The 18,246-nt window shown below is 45.0% G+C and overlaps 4 protein-coding genes across 4 annotated transcripts; 2 read left to right on the forward strand and 2 right to left on the reverse strand.

The window, feature by feature from the left end:
* Positions 1-180: 180 nt before the first annotated feature.
* On the reverse strand, positions 181-2,964 carry F5891DRAFT_957310 (uncharacterized protein; the record flags this gene model as incomplete). The annotated part of the gene is made up of 7 exons (XM_041375473.1): positions 181-504; positions 559-702; positions 1,193-1,285; positions 1,339-1,461; positions 1,573-1,821; positions 1,957-2,302; positions 2,399-2,964. The coding sequence occupies 7 exons, from the start codon at positions 2,962-2,964 to the stop codon at positions 181-183; spliced, it is 1,845 nt and encodes a 614-aa protein (XP_041222943.1).
* Positions 2,965-4,177: 1,213 nt separating this feature from the next.
* On the forward strand, positions 4,178-6,987 carry F5891DRAFT_1129955 (uncharacterized protein; the record flags this gene model as incomplete). The annotated part of the gene is made up of 8 exons (XM_041364465.1): positions 4,178-4,510; positions 4,570-4,771; positions 4,823-5,051; positions 5,135-5,234; positions 5,325-5,361; positions 5,392-5,461; positions 5,512-6,059; positions 6,347-6,987. The coding sequence occupies 8 exons, from the start codon at positions 4,178-4,180 to the stop codon at positions 6,985-6,987; spliced, it is 2,160 nt and encodes a 719-aa protein (XP_041222944.1).
* A 4,014-nt stretch (positions 6,988-11,001) lies between these two features.
* Positions 11,002-13,549, reverse strand: F5891DRAFT_982751 (uncharacterized protein; the record flags this gene model as incomplete). The annotated part of the gene is made up of 8 exons (XM_041377254.1): positions 11,002-11,307; positions 11,353-11,667; positions 11,721-11,824; positions 11,852-12,092; positions 12,140-12,490; positions 12,550-12,898; positions 13,000-13,181; positions 13,247-13,549. 8 exons carry the CDS (start codon positions 13,547-13,549, stop codon positions 11,002-11,004), a joined length of 2,151 nt encoding a protein of 716 aa, XP_041222945.1.
* An 833-nt stretch (positions 13,550-14,382) lies between these two features.
* Positions 14,383-18,208, forward strand: F5891DRAFT_1129956 (uncharacterized protein; the record flags this gene model as incomplete). Its single annotated transcript, XM_041364466.1, has 10 exons — positions 14,383-14,534; positions 15,309-15,675; positions 15,722-15,923; positions 15,973-16,201; positions 16,260-16,389; positions 16,446-16,621; positions 16,672-16,768; positions 16,821-17,062; positions 17,147-17,277; positions 17,544-18,208. 10 exons carry the CDS (start codon positions 14,383-14,385, stop codon positions 18,206-18,208), a joined length of 2,391 nt encoding a protein of 796 aa, XP_041222946.1.
* Between the last annotated feature and the right edge of the window lie 38 nt (positions 18,209-18,246).

Here is an 18,246-nt window from a genome sequence, read left to right on the forward strand (position 1 = left end):
TAAAAGTAGAGTTTGAAATGCATTAAAAACAAATGGTGACTAGTACTAGTGAGCCAGTGAGCAACAGCGACTGAGTGGGAAACACTAGTAGTACTCAGTGAGTAACAGCGAGCGAGCAGGAAATATAGACAGTGGCCTACTATATGAACTTGAGGAAGTACTGGGCGGCCCCTAGTAGTACTAGGCGAAGATGAGCGCACGCTCATCAAGCTCAGAGTCCTCATCCAGAGTGGTGTGTGCACCACACCTCTTCAAGGCAATGTCCTTTGCCTGTCCCCAGACATCCCGGAGAACTGACTCTGGCAGGCGGTTGATAGACATCATATAACCCCTGGTCATCGCACCGAAGTTGGTGTCCAAAAAGGCCTTTCGAGAGCTGCTAATCTTGCCGGAGGCCTTGTTAAGAGAGTGTGGGACCTTGACAGCCTTGCCTTTACTATTGACTTCAAATTCACTGACACATGTCTCATCAGGCCCAGCGATAAGGAGGAGGGCATGTTCCACCTGAACACGAGAAATGATTTAGCCATACTGTGAAGAGAGAGTAAAAATATGTACTGCCACAGTGGAAAGGCTGAGAGCCCCTTTCGCATGCGTTATTGTGTGATGGCTGTTGATGGCACCCCATGTAGCACACTTATGCTGTACAAGAACCTGAATAATGAGCTCAGACTGAAAAGGTTTCTCGAATGTTTCATCGTCCTTGATGTGCCCATACAAGAATGCTAGCTTGAGAAGTAAACTCTTTGCAAAATCCTTACGGTCTTCATCGGTCTCGACATCATCTTGCAGCAACATGAAGTTCATAAATACTGTGACAGCAGTGGAACCGATGCCATTGCGCCACTCTGATAGCCGCTGGAGAGCCTAAGAACAAAAGAAATGTCAGATATGAATGGCATCAAAAACTACTCACTATAGCCATGACAGGTCCATCAGTCATCACTGTATGGGGGATATCTTCATAGACCACATCCCAGGTGTCCTGCATAGTAGCACATAAAGTTGTCTCCGACCCGACCCGACCCCAGACTTCATCTTGATCTCCGATGGTGGAAATGAGAGTAGGGATGAACACAGAACTCCACCTAGCCACAGCCCGAGGACCTCCAGGAAGGTGCTTGATCCTGTATGCAGAACGGGGGAGGATCTCCACTGTCACTTCTAAGGGGTTCATGGGACCAGGTGTCACAGTACTTGGAATGCTGGACACACTCCTAGAATTTGTGATAGAGGACTTTAGCCGCTTTGCTGGGGGGGCGTTGTGTTTGATGCCTATGCCGGTCTACAAATTTCGTAGTCAGTAGAATTAAAATATTAGCAACTGAAGCACACTACCGCGGAAGTCACCCGCAACGACACTGGTTTATGTTCGGTCTTGACCACAGGCTTGACGTGACGTTGAGCTTGACCCACAAATTCAACTTCGGAGGAGGGCAAGTCTTCATCGACCAGGTTGTCCTCAATGATGAGGTTGTCCTCGATCAGAAGGTCATCCTCGATCATAAGGTCGTCGTCCTCGATCATAAGGTCGTCCTCGATCAGGCTATCATTAGTCAGGCGATCCTCGACATCTGCAAGTTTGCGCTTGACACTGGTAGGGCAGTATGTGTAAGCTCGAGCGAGACATGGGGGTTGGAGATCATCATAATACCCTTTGGGAACCTGCGCAGAAGGAGGAGGTTTAAGATCAGATTCCCTATCGGTGTCGGATCCATAGTCAACCAGGGAGGCCATCTGAGGAGCGGTCTTAGCTTTGGTCTGCTCAGGAATATTGAAGGCACCATCATCGGCAGTGACATCAGGCTCAATTGGATTGAGCTGCTCAAGTGCCACTTTGGCATTGTGATGGGCTAAGTTCATTTGAAGTAGAGAATTCTCTGGGACCTTGGGAGAAATTTTGACGCCCTAGAAATGCGGTTAGCACATGAAAACGAACTAGACGATTAGACTTACCTGAGCAGCCTTTGATTTTGACATACGAGCGAGGGCTTGAGAGTGCTTGACTGATTCGGTCAATTCATCGTCTGCAAACAGGGTTGTGAAAAGAGCTGATACGTCGTTGGCCCCAGCGTCGGGAGTACAGATAGTAGGTGTGAGTGGGGCACCAGCACTACTAATAGTGCTTCCCCTAGTAAGCTTAGAGGAGGGAGCGGTGCTAGAGAGAGTGGAAGGCACTGCAGAACGTCTGTTCTTCAAGTTGAAGATGGAGGATGGCTTTGAACCATCAACCTCAGGAATTCTCTCCCTCCAAACTGGGATGTGATTGACCACACTGTATTTTTTAGGAGCCCGCATAGAGCTATTACCATCACTATCGTGGACCATAAGATTGAAAAAAAAAAGATGTTTTGGTCAGATGGAGCTTCATGATGGTTAAGAAGACTAAATGCCTTACATGGCATCAGACGATTCATCATCATGTGCCTGCGTTGATTCATCGATAAGGGCACCCACCACATCAATTGCATCTCTCACTGGTGTCTTCACTGGTATCACCGTCCTCTTCCCCTTCTTCTTGCGTGCTTCCGGCATCTGGACCTCCAACTCCTCATCATCTTCACTTGCAGGATGCTCAACATTGGCACTGGCTGCTGCCCTGCCACCTTTGCCTTTGGCACCAACAGCCTTTTCGGCAGCCATAGTCAAGTCGGAGGTCTCTAGGGCTTTCACACCCTTTTTCACAGGACGAGGATGAGGACAAGTGGGCTTAGGTGCATCAGTACACACAGTAGCTTGGTTTGCCTGCATTTGTTTCCGAAATGCAGCAATGCGCTTATGCGCTTCCTGTATAGCTGTTTCACTTGCCTCCTTCTCCTCTTTTTCACGTTGGTCATCCGCGGCCTTTTGAGCTTTGGTATGTCTTTTTACTCGGTCTTCGCCCCTGGTCAGAATATATCCTGGATGCTGAGTTGCATTTTTAGGTTGAGTCATCATGCGTTTCGGAACTGCACTGGCAGGCATGATACTATCAATGGAGGGCTCGGGAGATTGAAGAAAATTGAGGGCGATGGTGGCTGACAACAAGGTAAGTTTTGCCACGATTCTTCGGAAAATTGTAGTCTAAGCTGACTCTGAATAAATACTTACATTGACCCTTGCCCAGGCTGACGTACCTACCACTTACTACTACTATTTTAGCGCGATCCTTCCGGACCTGCCGGAGATGTTGGTTTAGCAGTACTTTTCTGGTCCCAGTACTACTATTAGTTTCGACCAACAATTTTGCCGCAAGATGTCAATATTCATTTCGGCGCAGCAAACTTCAAGTTGAACATCAATGTTTACCAGAACCTTTCCACATTTTTTTGGTGCTGCCAGTGTGAACCTAGGGTTCACTGTATCGGACTCCTTTCCAGTCTGGCTTGAACTTGCATCAATGTGCCCTCTGGGTGTGATTTGGGCCTTTCTTTACTAAAGAACCTCTGAATCTGGCCGAATTAAACCTTTCTGATTTGGTCACATCGGTACCAGTAATCTTGTGCCCGAATATGCTGCCTTGGAAATTCTCCTCGGCTGTCAACACCAACTTAGGCATAGAAAACATATGCCTCCCCGCCGTGCTCACCACCTGCTCCAGCTTCCATGCCTAGCTCCAGGCTGCACGCGTTGGTTTTGAAACCAATCAGGTCTCACCCAACACAGGTGTTCGCACCACTCAAATTTACCCACTCCAGGACCGCCCCCTCAGGATCTCATACCACCACCCCAACTACCACCCCCTCATGACAATCCCCGACAATCCCTGTCACCAGAGTTCCACCCTTGAGATTTCTCACCACCACCTCGAGATTTCTCACTCCCTCCTCCGGGTTTCTCACAACCTCCCCAACCATCGCCTCCCACCCTCCCCGAACCAACTCATGAGGATTCAAATGATGCTGACGCTGAATTTACTGATGAGAGCGAGCGTTATTATCATATGCACCATTCAGTGTTAAATGGTAAGTTCTTTTTAATCTGTACTTTATTTTTCTTCGACTCAGATCTACACCTAGGACGACCATGCACGGCTGATGGAGAATTTGTGCCACATGGCACCCCTCCACCTCCCATACCACAAAAGGCTCCTGATGATTGGAGCCCATATCGCAATAGAATAGAATTTGAGGTGGCCGAGTTTGCGTTCAAAAAATGCCATATGTCCGCAAAAAACCTGGATTTCCTATGTGATTTAATGGCCGCATCTCTCGCAAAACACCGTGACACCCCTCCATTCGCTGATCATAAAGATCTCTACAATGTCATAGATGTGACACAGCTTGGTGATGTCCCTTGGCAATCTTTCTCAGTTCAGTACACAGGAGAATGTCCCGAGGTTGTCCCACCGTGGATGAATGATGAATTTGAGGTCTGGTATAGGGACCCCTGCGCGATGGTGCACAACATACTAGCCAATCCTACCTTCAAAGACGAAATCGACTATGCACCATTTCGTGAATATAATGCATTGGACGACGCGCGCCGATGGAAAGACTTTATGTCTGGAGACTGGGCATGGCAACAGGCAGTACATTTTCTACCTATTACTACTGGAATTTCTCGGAACATAGCTAACATTTCATTAAGAACACCATATCAAAAGACCCAGAGACACATGGATCTGCATTAGTCCCAATTATTCTTGGTAGTGATAAGACTACCATCTCTGTGGGTACTGGTAATAACAAATACTATCCCCTCTATGCCTCGATCAGCAATGTATGCAATAATGTGTGGCGCGCTCACTGTGATGCTCTTGTCATCATCGGTTTCCTCGCCATACCCAAAAGTACGTGTTGATATTCAGATTTTATTATACCTCATCTAAGCTGTATCACAGCTGACAAGAAACATTCCAAAGATGACATGTTTCAGATATTTCGTCGCCAGCTATTCCACAGCTCGCTATCTGCAATTCTCTCCAGCCTGAAATCTGCAATGTCCAAATACGAGGTCGTGCGCTGCAGAGATAGTCATTTTCAACGTGTGATATACAGTCTAGGACCCTACATAGCAGATTACGAAGAACAACTGGTGCTATCCTGTGTCGTTAAGCATTGGTGCCCAAAGTGAGTATTGGAACTTGCAATCAGTATCCACTTGTACTGATCATATATGTTAGATGTATTGCAGTTTGAACAGACCTCGATAGTGGTGGCATGTATCACTGTCGCGAGCACACTGACTTCATAATTGGTGAACTACACAAGGATATATTATGGGATGAATATGGTATCATTAGTGATCTCGTCGTGAGTGGAAACCAGCTGCCCCTCAATCCCGAACTAATATATTTTGTGTAGCCGTTTACAAATGACTTCCTCTGAGCAGATATCCATGAGTTACTATCGTTTGATCTCCTCCATCAGCTCATCAAAGGTGCCTTCAAAGACCATCTTGTCGACTGAGTGGCAAAGTACCTCAAGGCAGTGCACGGGACCAAACGGGCGGAGGAGATTATGAGCGACATAGATCGCAGGTATGTTACTTCATTCATTAGTTCAATAGCATCCTCTCACAATAAGTCAGAGTTGCTGCTGTACCTTCATTCTCTGGTCTGCAATGGTTTCCCCAAGGCCGTGACTTCAAACAGTGGACGGGCAATGATTTGAAAGCCCTCATGAAGGTCTTTCTTCCAGCTATCGAAGGCCATGTACCTGGAGATATGGTTCACGCATTTCGTGCACTGTTAGAATTTTGCTATCTTGTGCGGCGCAATGTTATTACTGAAGATACCTTGAATCAAATTCAAGACACACTTGGTCGCTTTCATCGCTATCGCAAGATATTTGGTCTCGTCGTTCCTACTTTTTCACTCCCTCACCAGCATTCAATGACTCATTACGTGGACATGATTCGACTCTTTGGTGCTCCGAACGGACTATGCTTGTCAATTACGGAATCAAAACATATCAAGGCTGTAAAGGAGCCCTGGCATTGGTCAAATAGGCACAATGCTCTTGGTCAGATGCTTGTGACCAATCAACACCTTGACAAGCTCGCAGCATCCCACGTGGACCTTAATGCGCGAGGGATGCTTACTGGCACTATTTTATCAAGTGTTTTGGCTACTCTTGGTAAGTCTGTTCAATATTCCTTTCTCTGATTGTCTTCTCACATACTCAAACAGCAACATCCAATGCCAGATGAAGATGAACAGGCTGTCCCTGCTATTGCACCGCAGCCAGGTGACCATGCTATTGAACCGCAACCAGTAATGAATATCGATAACGATGAAATAGTTGATGATCCAATGGTACTTGCTTGTGTAGCACTTGCCAAAACTCCTCGTAAGTGATATCATGCAACGTCCAATCCCAATGCTAACCATTGTATCATACAGAACCAAACCGGGCAAAAACAGTGGCAGCATTGGCAAATGAAGTCGCTGTTCCGAATCTGCAACGCCTCATTCGAGATTTTATGTTCTCTCAGCGCAACCGAGGTGATCACCATGATCCCGAAGATATACCAACTGGTAGCTACCCTCAGAACGAAGGCAAACTCCAGGTCTTCAATTCTGCTTCTGCTACTTTCCTTGCTCCCAGTGATCCGAGTGGTGTCAGTGGCATGCGACGGGAACATATCCGTGCATGTCCACTCTGGAGGAACGAGTACCTGCATAATGACTGTGTGTTCATTAACACCGATTCGGATGCTCAAGGCATGCAAGGACTTGAAGTTGCGAGAATCATATGCTTCTTCTCTTTCATCCACAACTGGGAAGGGTATCCGTGCGCTCTCATCCAATGGTTTGACAAGATTGGTGACTGTGCTAATGAAGACACTGGCATGTGGATGGTCGGTCCAATTTTTCATGAGGATGGTTCCCAGAATCTTGCTGTTATTCATATTGACACGATATTTCGTGCAGCACACTTGATACCTATCTATGGTTCTGAGTACATCCCTCATTCCCTCAAGTTCTACCATTCTATCGATTCTTTCCACTCATTTTATGTCAACAAATTCACTGATCACCACGCCTTCGAGATAGCATCCTGACCGTGTCGATGCCCAGGACGACAAGGGCAGGGTGGACTACTATGCTGTTGCACATTGCAACTCAGTCATAAAGCAGTCCGGCATTCCGAGACGACACTATCAACTTACATCCTGCCTCTCCCAAATGCCGAATCCCTGAGACGACACTATCAACTTACATCCTGCCTCTCCCAAATGCTGAATCCCCGAGATGACACTATCAACTTGAAGATGATCGGTAAGCTCACAGTTCGTCAGTCATAAGAATCTTAGCACTCACCATAGTCTGTAGTCACGCTACACTTGAATGACGCCTTCCGTCCCCCTTCCTGTGCCCCAATCATCTCTTTGCTCTCTCCCACAACCCCAATGGTGCCTCCGCTTGTTCCACATTCACCTCTGCCAGCGCCCAATCTGCGGCCTCTATCCACCGGCACCTCTCCCCTTGCACACAGTGCACCTTTGTCGATTTTGGTTTGGAGGCCATCGTGTATCATACTAACGTCTGCAAGGTTTCAGCATCAATCAACCAATAATGCAACAAGCCAAAGAACATACCGGATCACATTCGAGATACTTGAGTATGATACTTGAGGCTAGTACTACTACTTAGTTGGATTTGTATTGCTTGCTATACTTTCGAGTATCTGATCTTACTTTTTGTTCTTGCGCTGCCTTTTGGCACTTGCATGTCACGCGCTTCCTTTTTCGACTTGTCACAACGAAAAGCCAAGTGAATAAATATAGATAAGTTAAAAATAAGTTTTAATTTTCGAAAAAAGTTGCACTAAGGAATATGTGAATTTACTGATGTAGGAGATATAGGATCTAACACTACAAACTGCATCACAATCCTCACCTGATCCAGGACCACTACCGCCAGTTTCATCGTTTGTATGGTGTTCAGAATCTTGATGAGGAGCAGCTTGAGGCTAGATGAACGAGACAGGTACGACATGTTTTATTGATAACACATACACCTGCAACTAAGTTCGGCGTGAACATAGTTAGCGAACACTTGGAGTTGTTTTATGATGGGGCGACATACCTTCAAGTTCACGCCTGCATCAGTAAAACCTCACTTTTATTTTTGGTGATGAATCCTAATTTATCCTTGTTTTCTCACTTTAACCGGGTTTGAGGAGCCATTGGGGTGACATGAAAGCAGACGGCGGAAAAATTGAGAAAAAGGCCACTCATCCTCTGAATTCTACTTTATTGCTCTTAAAAGTCACTTACTAGGCATTGACCGACAAAAAAGCAGTAATAATAGCGCAAACGGTGTCACATTGTCCAATGCAAAGTACAAAACATTGGTTAAAATGGAGTAAATGGCGACGTGAAGTGTGAAAAAGTGGTCAAATAGGAAGAAAGGGCAGTGATTTTAAGAGCAAAAATGAATGTAAAACAAAACAAAAGGAGATTAAAGGATATGAAATGCAGATAATGAAAAACAAAACGAGCAAACTGGAGCGATGATGGGATAGGCAAAATGCAATGGTTTGAAGACGGGTGCCGCACAATTGGAAACTCGCAGTGAGCAGTGCAGAAATGACATCTATAGAATGATGTCAGCTCGTCAATAAAGGAAAAAAAGAATCAATCTTCATTACCACAGGATGGCGCGGATGTCAACGCCCTCTGAGCCGTCATCATCAGTGCAAAAGTACTTCTGGAGGCCGACACTGCCCGACTTCTTCCACCTGTTCATGGCAGGGTGATACTTAACCATGTCTAATTATACACAGTACATTTTGTAAGTTTGTTTGTAAACTATCAATCTCCTACAATTAAGCTTAACGGCTTCTGATTCCTTTGGTGATTCTCAGGCTTCCAAGAATAGCGCTACCACCGGAAAAATTACCAAATTGGGATATTCCAATAATCTCACTATTCCCACATACCTCCCTGGCTCTACTGCTGCACCAGAGCTTTCCCCTTGCTCACTCATGTATATAAGTAGTAGAATGGCATGTACATACATAAAATGATACAATAGACCGCTTTTTTCATTGTCTGAGAGCTTGTACAGCAGTCTACAGTGCCAACTACAATATGTGCATCCTAGGACTAAAACATATTCGCTTTTTTGCCCCCTTAGCAGGGAAGCAATTCTGGCTGTATATATCATATATTAGAGTGTTAATGAATATATTACACTGCTTGTTTGAGCCTCTGTAGTGTCCTACATAAGTAGATATGTTAAATTCATGAATACCTCTCAAAAAACATAAACCAGTTCGCATTTTTTAGTGTTTAGGTATATAGACTGGTGAATATTATTTCTAACATCTCTTCACTAGTATATACATCATATCAAGAGTATAGGTCATTAGGATCAGTCCCTAGGGTGATATGTATTGTCATCTTCCTGGTGGTTCACTCCCTAAGAAACTTTTTCCTGCAGCTCCAGCCCTCTAGGATGGTAGGTAGTCTTTTACTATGAACATATGGAATATATTTATCACATAGATATACCAGAACAATACCAGGATCCTTGTCTACAATACACAGTCACTTCCTGCCTACAATGTACTATATTTTCGTATTTTTGAGGTTTTTCACTACATTCTCACTACATAGACTATACCAGCTGTTCATATATCACTTATAGTACATATATGAAGCCCTCCCAAGGCCATGATCATGCAGAAATATGTCATAGTAATGATATCAATAATATAGGGGCAAACTCCACAATCATGCAAATGTTATATTTCAACCCTGTCTAGGTTGAATATTTCATTAAAAATGTATAGAATACATTGTAAACTACTGATATATACTATACTAATATATGTTGTGAAGGTAAAGGTGATGTGGAAGTGTTGTGGTCTCAATTTGTTGCATTATTATGGTCAGACCACTCTTCCATAGACTGTTGGTACATAGTACTTTTTCGATGTTTGGACTTTTTGACTTTCCCACGACCTATTTCTTATCTATTGGATTCCCCTGCTGTCAATTATTTATGGATCCTTCTGGTAGTCGAGGACTGTATTACTTGGTATATATAGTGTACTCTAAGATAGTCTGATTATAATATTTTACTATATTCATGTCTGGGAATTCTTATCAGTGAGAATAGGAGATATGTGCTTGATATCATTACTCTGACATATTTCTGCATGATCATGGCCTTGGGAGGGCTTCATATATGTACTATAAGTGATATATGAACAGCTGGTATAGTCTATGTAGTGAGAATGTAGTGAAAAACCTCAAAAATACGAAAATATAGTACATTGTAGGCAGGAAGTGACTGTGTATTGTAGACAAGGATCCTGGTATTGTTCTGGTATATCTATGTGATAAATATATTCCATATGTTCATAGTAAAAGACTACCTACCATCCTAGAGGGCTGGAGCTGCAGGAAAAAGTTTCTTAGGGAGTGAACCACCAGGAAGATGACAATACATATCACCCTAGGGACTGATCCTAATGACCTATACTCTTGATATGATGTATATACTAGTGAAGAGATGTTAGAAATAATATTCACCAGTCTATATACCTAAACACTAAAAAATGCGAACTGGTTTATGTTTTTTGAGAGGTATTCATGAATTTAACATATCTACTTATGTAGGACACTACAGAGGCTCAAACAAGCAGTGTAATATATTCATTAACACTCTAATATATGATATATACAGCCAGAATTGCTTCCCTGCTAAGGGGGCAAAAAAGCGAATATGTTTTAGTCCTAGGATGCACATATTGTAGTTGGCACTGTAGACTGCTGTACAAGCTCTCAGACAATGAAAAAAGCGGTCTATTGTATCATTTTATGTATGTACATGCCATTCTACTACTTATATACATGAGTGAGCAAGGGGAAAGCTCTGGTGCAGCAGTAGAGCCAGGGAGGTATGTGGGAATAGTGAGATTATTGGAATATCCCAATTTGGTAATTTTTCCGGTGGTAGCGCTATTCTTGGAAGCCTGAGAATCACCAAAGGAATCAGAAGCCGTTAAGCTTAATTGTAGGAGATTGATAGTTTACAAACAAACTTACAAAACCATACCATTTCTAGTCAGTGAGTATTATGCTTAATTTTAACAGTATAGCCTGCTTCTTTAGCAACTTCTGAGCCGTTAATGTTGTGGTCCTCATGTAGTCGTCTCCTTTCGCCTTGATAGCAACCACGTATGACGCAGTTACTGATCCCCAGTTGTTGATGGAGAAGGCATTCTCGGTAGTGCTATCCTTGCCAGTGGCCTTGTTGAAGGTCTTTGGTGTCCACAGCTTGCGCTTCATTTGTGCGGGACCCAGATCTAGGGTGTCCACATCAATGTCAATGGCATTGACACGGAGACGTTTGATGGTGCGCTTGAGCTGTAGAATTATCAGTAATGTTATGTGAATGTACAGAGTACTTACTGAAGCTGCACAAATGCCAATAACACCAGTCATCCTGACAACGGACAGCACATATGTTTTAAGTGCGGGAACTTCAACATGCCCGAGAATGGCGTGAAGATGAGCGGTTGCGAAGAGCTGCAACATGAATGGAGACCGGAAGGCTTGCATCGGGTCTAGGTTTTCCATGTCCTCATAAATGAAAGTGAAGTCCTCCAGAAGCGCGTCAGCAAGTGTTTCTGGATCAGTGTCAGCATTCCTAGTGAAAAAATCCATCATAATAGCCAGTCCCATTGATCCAAAATTGCTGTGCCACTCTGCGAGACATTGGGTGGCCTGATTGAGATTGTAACCATTAGTAATAGTGACAGAAAAAAAATGCGACTTACAACGCCAAAGACAGACCCTTGAGCGGTCACCTTGTAATCAAGATCTGATTCTTCTGAATATACAACATCATAAATGGACTGGAGTGCCTCGACCAGGGGAGCGTCTAAGAATTACCAGAGGTCATTTTGACTCCCGGCCCACAGGTAAAGGGTTGGGAGGAACTGCTTCAGCCACCGCTGATCTTGGCAATGAGGAGGGAGATGATAGTTTTGGTAGCTTGAGCGTGTCTTGTATTGCTTCTCGATCCAATAGCCAGGTGGGGCTGTGAGCGTTAGTTGCACGGTGCTGGCATCAGCATCCTCTTCAGTTTTCACCTTCTTTGCAGGTGGTTGCATCTTTGTGGTGGCCGACTGGGAGACAGCGACGGCAGTCTGTCAGAGAATATAAGTTGTGATAATCTAAAATAAAATAAACTTACTGAGGAGGTCAAACGCACAGCCTTCTTTGATGTATTGGCCATTGCGACAGGGCCTGAAGGGACATCAATAACCTCAACATCTGATGTATCCTCGTATGGGGTACTATCCAAGATGAGGGCGGAGGATTTGGTGTCTGCAAGCTTCCGCTTCTTACTCCGACGGAACAAGATTCCGTCACTTAAGCTGCTGTCACTGTCCACCGCCTTGGACATCCTGGCATCTTTGCCCTCAAACAAATTGTCCTCCAGGTCCACCAATGCATCGTCCAGGTCCATCAGTGCATTGATCTCAATATCCTGTAAGTCCTCTGTTGAAGACAGCGCATCCTCAGGCATTGCATCTGAGGTAATCTATATAATTGGCTTTGTGCATTAGAATTAGAATTTATTACAAAACATCTAGTATGCACCCTAAGTGAAGACTGCTTCCCCTTTGTCTTTTGAATGAAGGCATCCAAACGTTCCTGAGAATCATCCGACTCATCATCAAAGCCGCCAACAAGAGCCTTGAGAGCATCAGATGCATTAGCTAGAGCAGGGGGGGCCTTAGATTTGGAGGACTTGGTAGTTATGCCCAAAACTGATGTAGCACAGGAACTGGATAAAGCACTGCTTGGTGGCCCATGCGCCAATGACAAAGCTGAGGCAGTGGTACAAATCTTAGAAGTGCTGGAAGTTTTGGATAGTTCGGTTGCGTCTGGTGAGACATCAGAAATCCAACCATCAATGCGCTTTATCAATGAGAACTTGGGGTTGGTCCTGAATTTTGAGGTCAAGTTAAGAAAAAAAAGAGTCGATTCAGTCAGCATCAACATCGTGGTTTTGATCAGAACAAAAAGACACATGTTGTGGTAGAAGACTTTCCTTTCTTGTCGCCAACACGTGGCCCCTGAATTAACTCAACCTTTCCTGTGAGTGAGCCTCGAGCATTGCTGATTGTGTCCTTCAGAGACATTTTGATGGCCCTCTGGTTCTTCTTCTTTGTTTCGTCCTCAACGTTGGTGTCCTGGCTGCTTTCTTCTTGGTCCTCAATGGTACCAGCCTTGGGTGAGTCAGTATTGGTGACACTAGTAACACCAGTGCTTCCTACTGCCAGGAGCTTCTTACTGGTTTGGCAGGCACTACTTTTTTCTTGACAGGGCGAGCATGGGGTTTGACTGGCTTTGGTTTAGTCACCACGCCTTGTTCCTCTGCCTCCTCCATCTCCATCTGCATTGCAGCAAGCCGCTGCAGCCCCTTGACTGCAGCCCGCTCTTGAGCTTGGCGGGTTTCCTCAAGGATTTTGTCGTCCTCTGCTTTCTGGGCCTTGCTACGTCGTGGAACCCTTCCTTGCACTGGCAGGTCTGGCAAGCCCGTGTGTTTGAACTTATTGTCTCGGCGAGTGCGGATTCCCTCAGTGATATCGGACATGATTGCTGACAAGTAGCAGATTAAACGAGTGCTGCAGCAAGCTTGAGATGGGTGAAAAAAATGTCAAGGACAACGTGTAGTTGAAGTTTGACTGCAAATTTGTAAGTTCCTTACTTAAATCAACCCGAAACTTTAAAGGTTCAATTCGTCAGTCTAGTCATTTACAGCATCCTTTGCAACTGGGTCTGCATGTGTACTGAATTGTCCTTAATTGACGTAAGTTTGCTGTCTTTCTTTTCATCTCTGCTGTTTGCCAGAGCTCTCACCTTTCAACATGCAGATTTCCAAGCTAACATAGGCAATCCTTCCACCTTTGAACGCACAGATTTCTGATTGGTGAGTTTTCCACCTTTCAATGTACAAATCGCCAGAACTGAACATTATTCTAGTCTACTAGTATTGCTGCAATGCCCGACAACATTCCACGGAGTCAACTACGCCGTTGCGACCATAGTTCGCTCCAACTACCATGTAGAAGTTGTCCAAGGTGGTTCAAAACTATCACCGGGCGAACAAAACATCACATTTCAGCACATCCCATCCCACCAGTACTACCTCAGGACAACCACCAATGCTCTCTGGAACCCATTATACCAGAGCCCCATCTGCCAAGCCCACAGCCTCATGTCGACCACGATATCGACATGGATGTGGATGAAGGATATGCCGACTTGGAGCACCAACATCAACCATCATCTCAACCAAATGTTGATACGGAATTTGTTGGGCCTGGGGATCACCTGTATCGAAACTATCATACGGGTCTCAATGGTAAATTCATTCACATGATTCTGTCACTGTGGCTGAATGTGATTACAGCCAGACCATGCAACATGGATGGTATATTCCTCCTCCCTGGCACTCCGCCCCCACCTTTGGAGAATATAGCAACTGGCAACTGGACACCCTTTTGCAATCGTACAGAATTCGAAACAGCAGAGTTCCTGTATATGCAAAATCAGATGCCGGCAGGTCAAATTAACCGGTGTAGAAACAACAATACAGAGAGGAACAAATGATGCTCCAGACTGTATCTGTAAAAGTTGTAAGGTCGTGTATTGCCTAGTCTGCGTTACCTGAGGAGACAAGTGCGTTCGACCCTAAAGGGGAAGCAAGTGGAGCGAAGATCTAGTGGTATGCGCTGAAGCGAAGCACGAGAAAGCGCAGGTGCGCGCAAGGCGCGGGAACATGCGCGCGTATTAGCGCGAAGCGCGGGAAAGCGCGCGCGCGTGCGGAAATGGTAGAGAGACTAAGCTTAAGTGATAATATAATACAAGCTAAGTGAAGAGAGGTGCAAAGTGTAGACAAATAGATCTCTACTATGTTCTGCTAACTAGTAAGTGACTGGTAGGAAAAGTAAGTTGTAAAAATGGAAAGTTAGTTGAAAAGTAAGTAATAGTATGTACTGCTGGCGCTTATATAGCGCGCCTAAGCACGGTCATGCGGAGCCGAAGCGCTACTGAGTAGGTATGTAAGATATATTTGGGTGAGAGTCCATGATAAAAATAAAGATGGAACAATATGCAGATGAGAGAAATAGAAATATACGCACTAGAGAACATGGTGGACAGTGGATGGATGCATCTGGATGGCTGGCGCTATAGGGCGCTCAAGCGCGGGAACGCGCGCACGCGTATACATCGCGAAGCGCAGGAAAGTTGCGCCTCGTATAGGGATAGCTGCGGGTAGCGCACAGAGTGACGCTACAAGTTCGTGCTATGTACTCCTTGGTGGAAACTGCCATATCACGCCATGAGAGGCATGATTCTCTACACCGGTTGCTGGATTTATGGGCGTCTACCCTTGCAAAACACGATGACAAGCCACCATTCGCAGATCATCGTGATCTGTACGACAACATCGATAATTCACCATTCAGGGACGTGAATTGGCAAAATTTTACAGTAACCTACGATGGTGAGAGACCCGAAGATGGTACCAAGCTGTGGATGGATGACAAATACGAAGTCTGGTTTCATGACCCACATGAAGTTGTGCGCAATATGCTTGCAAATCCAACATACGCCAATGAAATAGACTACTGCCCCTATCGAGAATATTCAACTGAGGGCGACAAGCGCCAGTGGAAGGATTTTATGTCTGGTGACTGGGCATGGGATCAGGCAGTAAGTGCAGTCTTCATCCGATAATGACTGCTAATTCTGTATGTAGGATGAAATAGCTAAGGGCCCGAGCACGCTCGGCTCTATGTTTGTCCCTGTCATCCTTGGCAGTGACAAAACGACGGTTTCAGTCGGGACAGGTAATAACGAGTATTATCTGCTATACGCCTCAATTGGGAACATTCGCAACAATGTTCGACGAGCCCATCGTGATGGAGTAGCAGTCATTGGCTTCCTTGCTATGCCGAAAAGTGTGTCGTGGTGTGGGCTTCTACGATAATGACTAACTTATTGTTACAGCTACAAAGGAACATGCTACCAAGGCAGTGTTCCGAAAATTCCGTCGACAGCTGTTCCATTCGTCACTCTCCAAGATTCTCAACACGCTGAAACCAGGCATGACAACCCCCAAAGTCACTCGTTTTGGAGACGGTCACTACTGTCGGGTTATATACGGACTAGGGCCATACATAGCAGATTATGAGGAGCAAGCACTGTTAGCATGTATCGTGCATGGTTGGTGCCCTAAGTACGTTTTTGTCATCTAGTATGTATCTTTGTATACTAAGTTACAATTTTTTTGGCAGATGTATGGCATCTCGCAAGGATCTCGACGAAGATGTGTTACGTTGTTGTCGTGAATACACAGAAGCACTCATTCAAGAAGGTTCCTTAGGTGACCTGTGGGATGACTTTGGAATAGTTGGGGAACTTGTAGTATGTGAATCAGCGCACTCCTTGCAGCACCATTCTTAAAGATCTTATTTTAACAGGCATTTATGAACGACTTCCCCAGAGCTGACATCCATCAGATGATCTCACCAGATATTCTCCATCAACTCATCAAAGGAGCATTCAAGGACCACCTCGTTGAATGGGTCGAGAAATACCTCAGACACATGCATACAAAACGAAAGGCAGATCAAATTATGGATGATATTGATTGCAGGTAAGCTTGACCGCATTTAGATTACATAGTAACATTACTCATTGTCTTAGAATTGCCGCTGTCACCTCATTTTCAGGCTTGCGACGATTTCCACAGGGACGTGGCTTCAAGCAGTGGACAGGAGATGATTCGAAGGCCCTGATGAAGGTAATTCATCAATTTAGTCATGCTATGGTCGCAGAACTTATTAATTCTTCAGGTCTACTTGCCCGCCATCGAGGGTCATGTACCCGTAGATGTCATGCGCACCTTTCGTGCACTTCTGGAATTTTGTTACCTAGTCCATCATAACATAATCACAGAAGACACTCTAGTCGAAATTGAAGATGCACTCTCACGCTTTCACCATTACCATAACATCTTCAGGATGACAGGAGTGGTTCCTACCTTTTCCCTACCTCGTCAACATTCACTCAAGCACTATGTCCAAAACATACAATTGTTTGCTGCACCGAACGGCCTCTGCTCATCAATCACTGAAAACAAGCACATCAAAGTGGTCAAGGAGCCATGGAGATGATCCAGCCATTATAATGCACTTGGTCAAATACTTGTGACCAACCAATGGCTCGACAAACTTTCCGCAGCACGAGCTGACTTCACACATTGGGGAATGTTAACTGGTACTTGCCTCTCAGTAACTATGGACACCTTGGGTGGGTAAATAGTTTGTGAGATATCCTATATACTAATGTGCACAATAGTACCCACACAGCAGATCAATGAACTTGATGAAAATGTGCCAGCACCAGCACCAGCACCGGCACCAGCACCAGCACCAGCACCTCTGCTGATCGGCATCGATGAGGACCTGGAAATTGATGATGGACCAATGGTTCTACAAGCTTATGTCCAGCTGGCGAAAACACACTGTAAGACTTCTTTTTCTCCCTTTTTGAATGTCCTAATAAACTATGTACAGAGGGCAAAAAACGCGCTCAAACTATTCCTGCACTTGCTGAAGAACTCAATATTCCTAGTCTACCCAACCTCCTCAGATGCTTCTTATTCCAACAGTTGCATCCTAAAGATCCTCGCGACCCATCTGATATACCCCTCGCCGAATGTCCCCTCTATCTTAGCAAAATCTCGGTCTTCAATTCCGCATCATCACGATTCTATGCACCGAGTGATTTGAGCGGGATCAGTGGTATGCGTGTTGAACACATCCGTTCTTGCCCCATCTGGCAGAATGAGTACCAGTGCCATGACTGTGTTTTCGTCAACACAGACTCCAGTTTGCCTGGCATGCAAGGCCTCGAAGTCGCCCGTGTTCATGCATTTTTCTCATTCAGGTACTGGGGCAGGTTATATCCCTGCGCTCTAATAAGCTGGTTCGACACAGTTGGTGACACCCCAGATGAAGATACAGGAATGTGGATAGTTCATCCTGGATTTGGAGCAGACAGTGCTCCAGGGTACGCGGTCATTCATATTGACTCTATTTATCGTGCTGCACATCTTATTCCCATGTATGGCATGCAATTTGTGCCCCGGGAGCTCAAGCTTTATCATTCATATGACACATTTCAAGCCTACTATGTGAACAAATACACTGATCACCATGCATTCAAGATTGCATTTTGACTTCACTTTGTTTTGGATAGCGTGTAGCTACTTAAACG

The sequence above is a fragment of the Suillus fuscotomentosus genome (assembly GCF_016647785.1).
Source record: "Suillus fuscotomentosus strain FC203 chromosome Unknown F5891scaffold_47, whole genome shotgun sequence".
Classification (NCBI taxonomy): Eukaryota; Fungi; Basidiomycota; class Agaricomycetes; order Boletales; family Suillaceae; genus Suillus; species Suillus fuscotomentosus.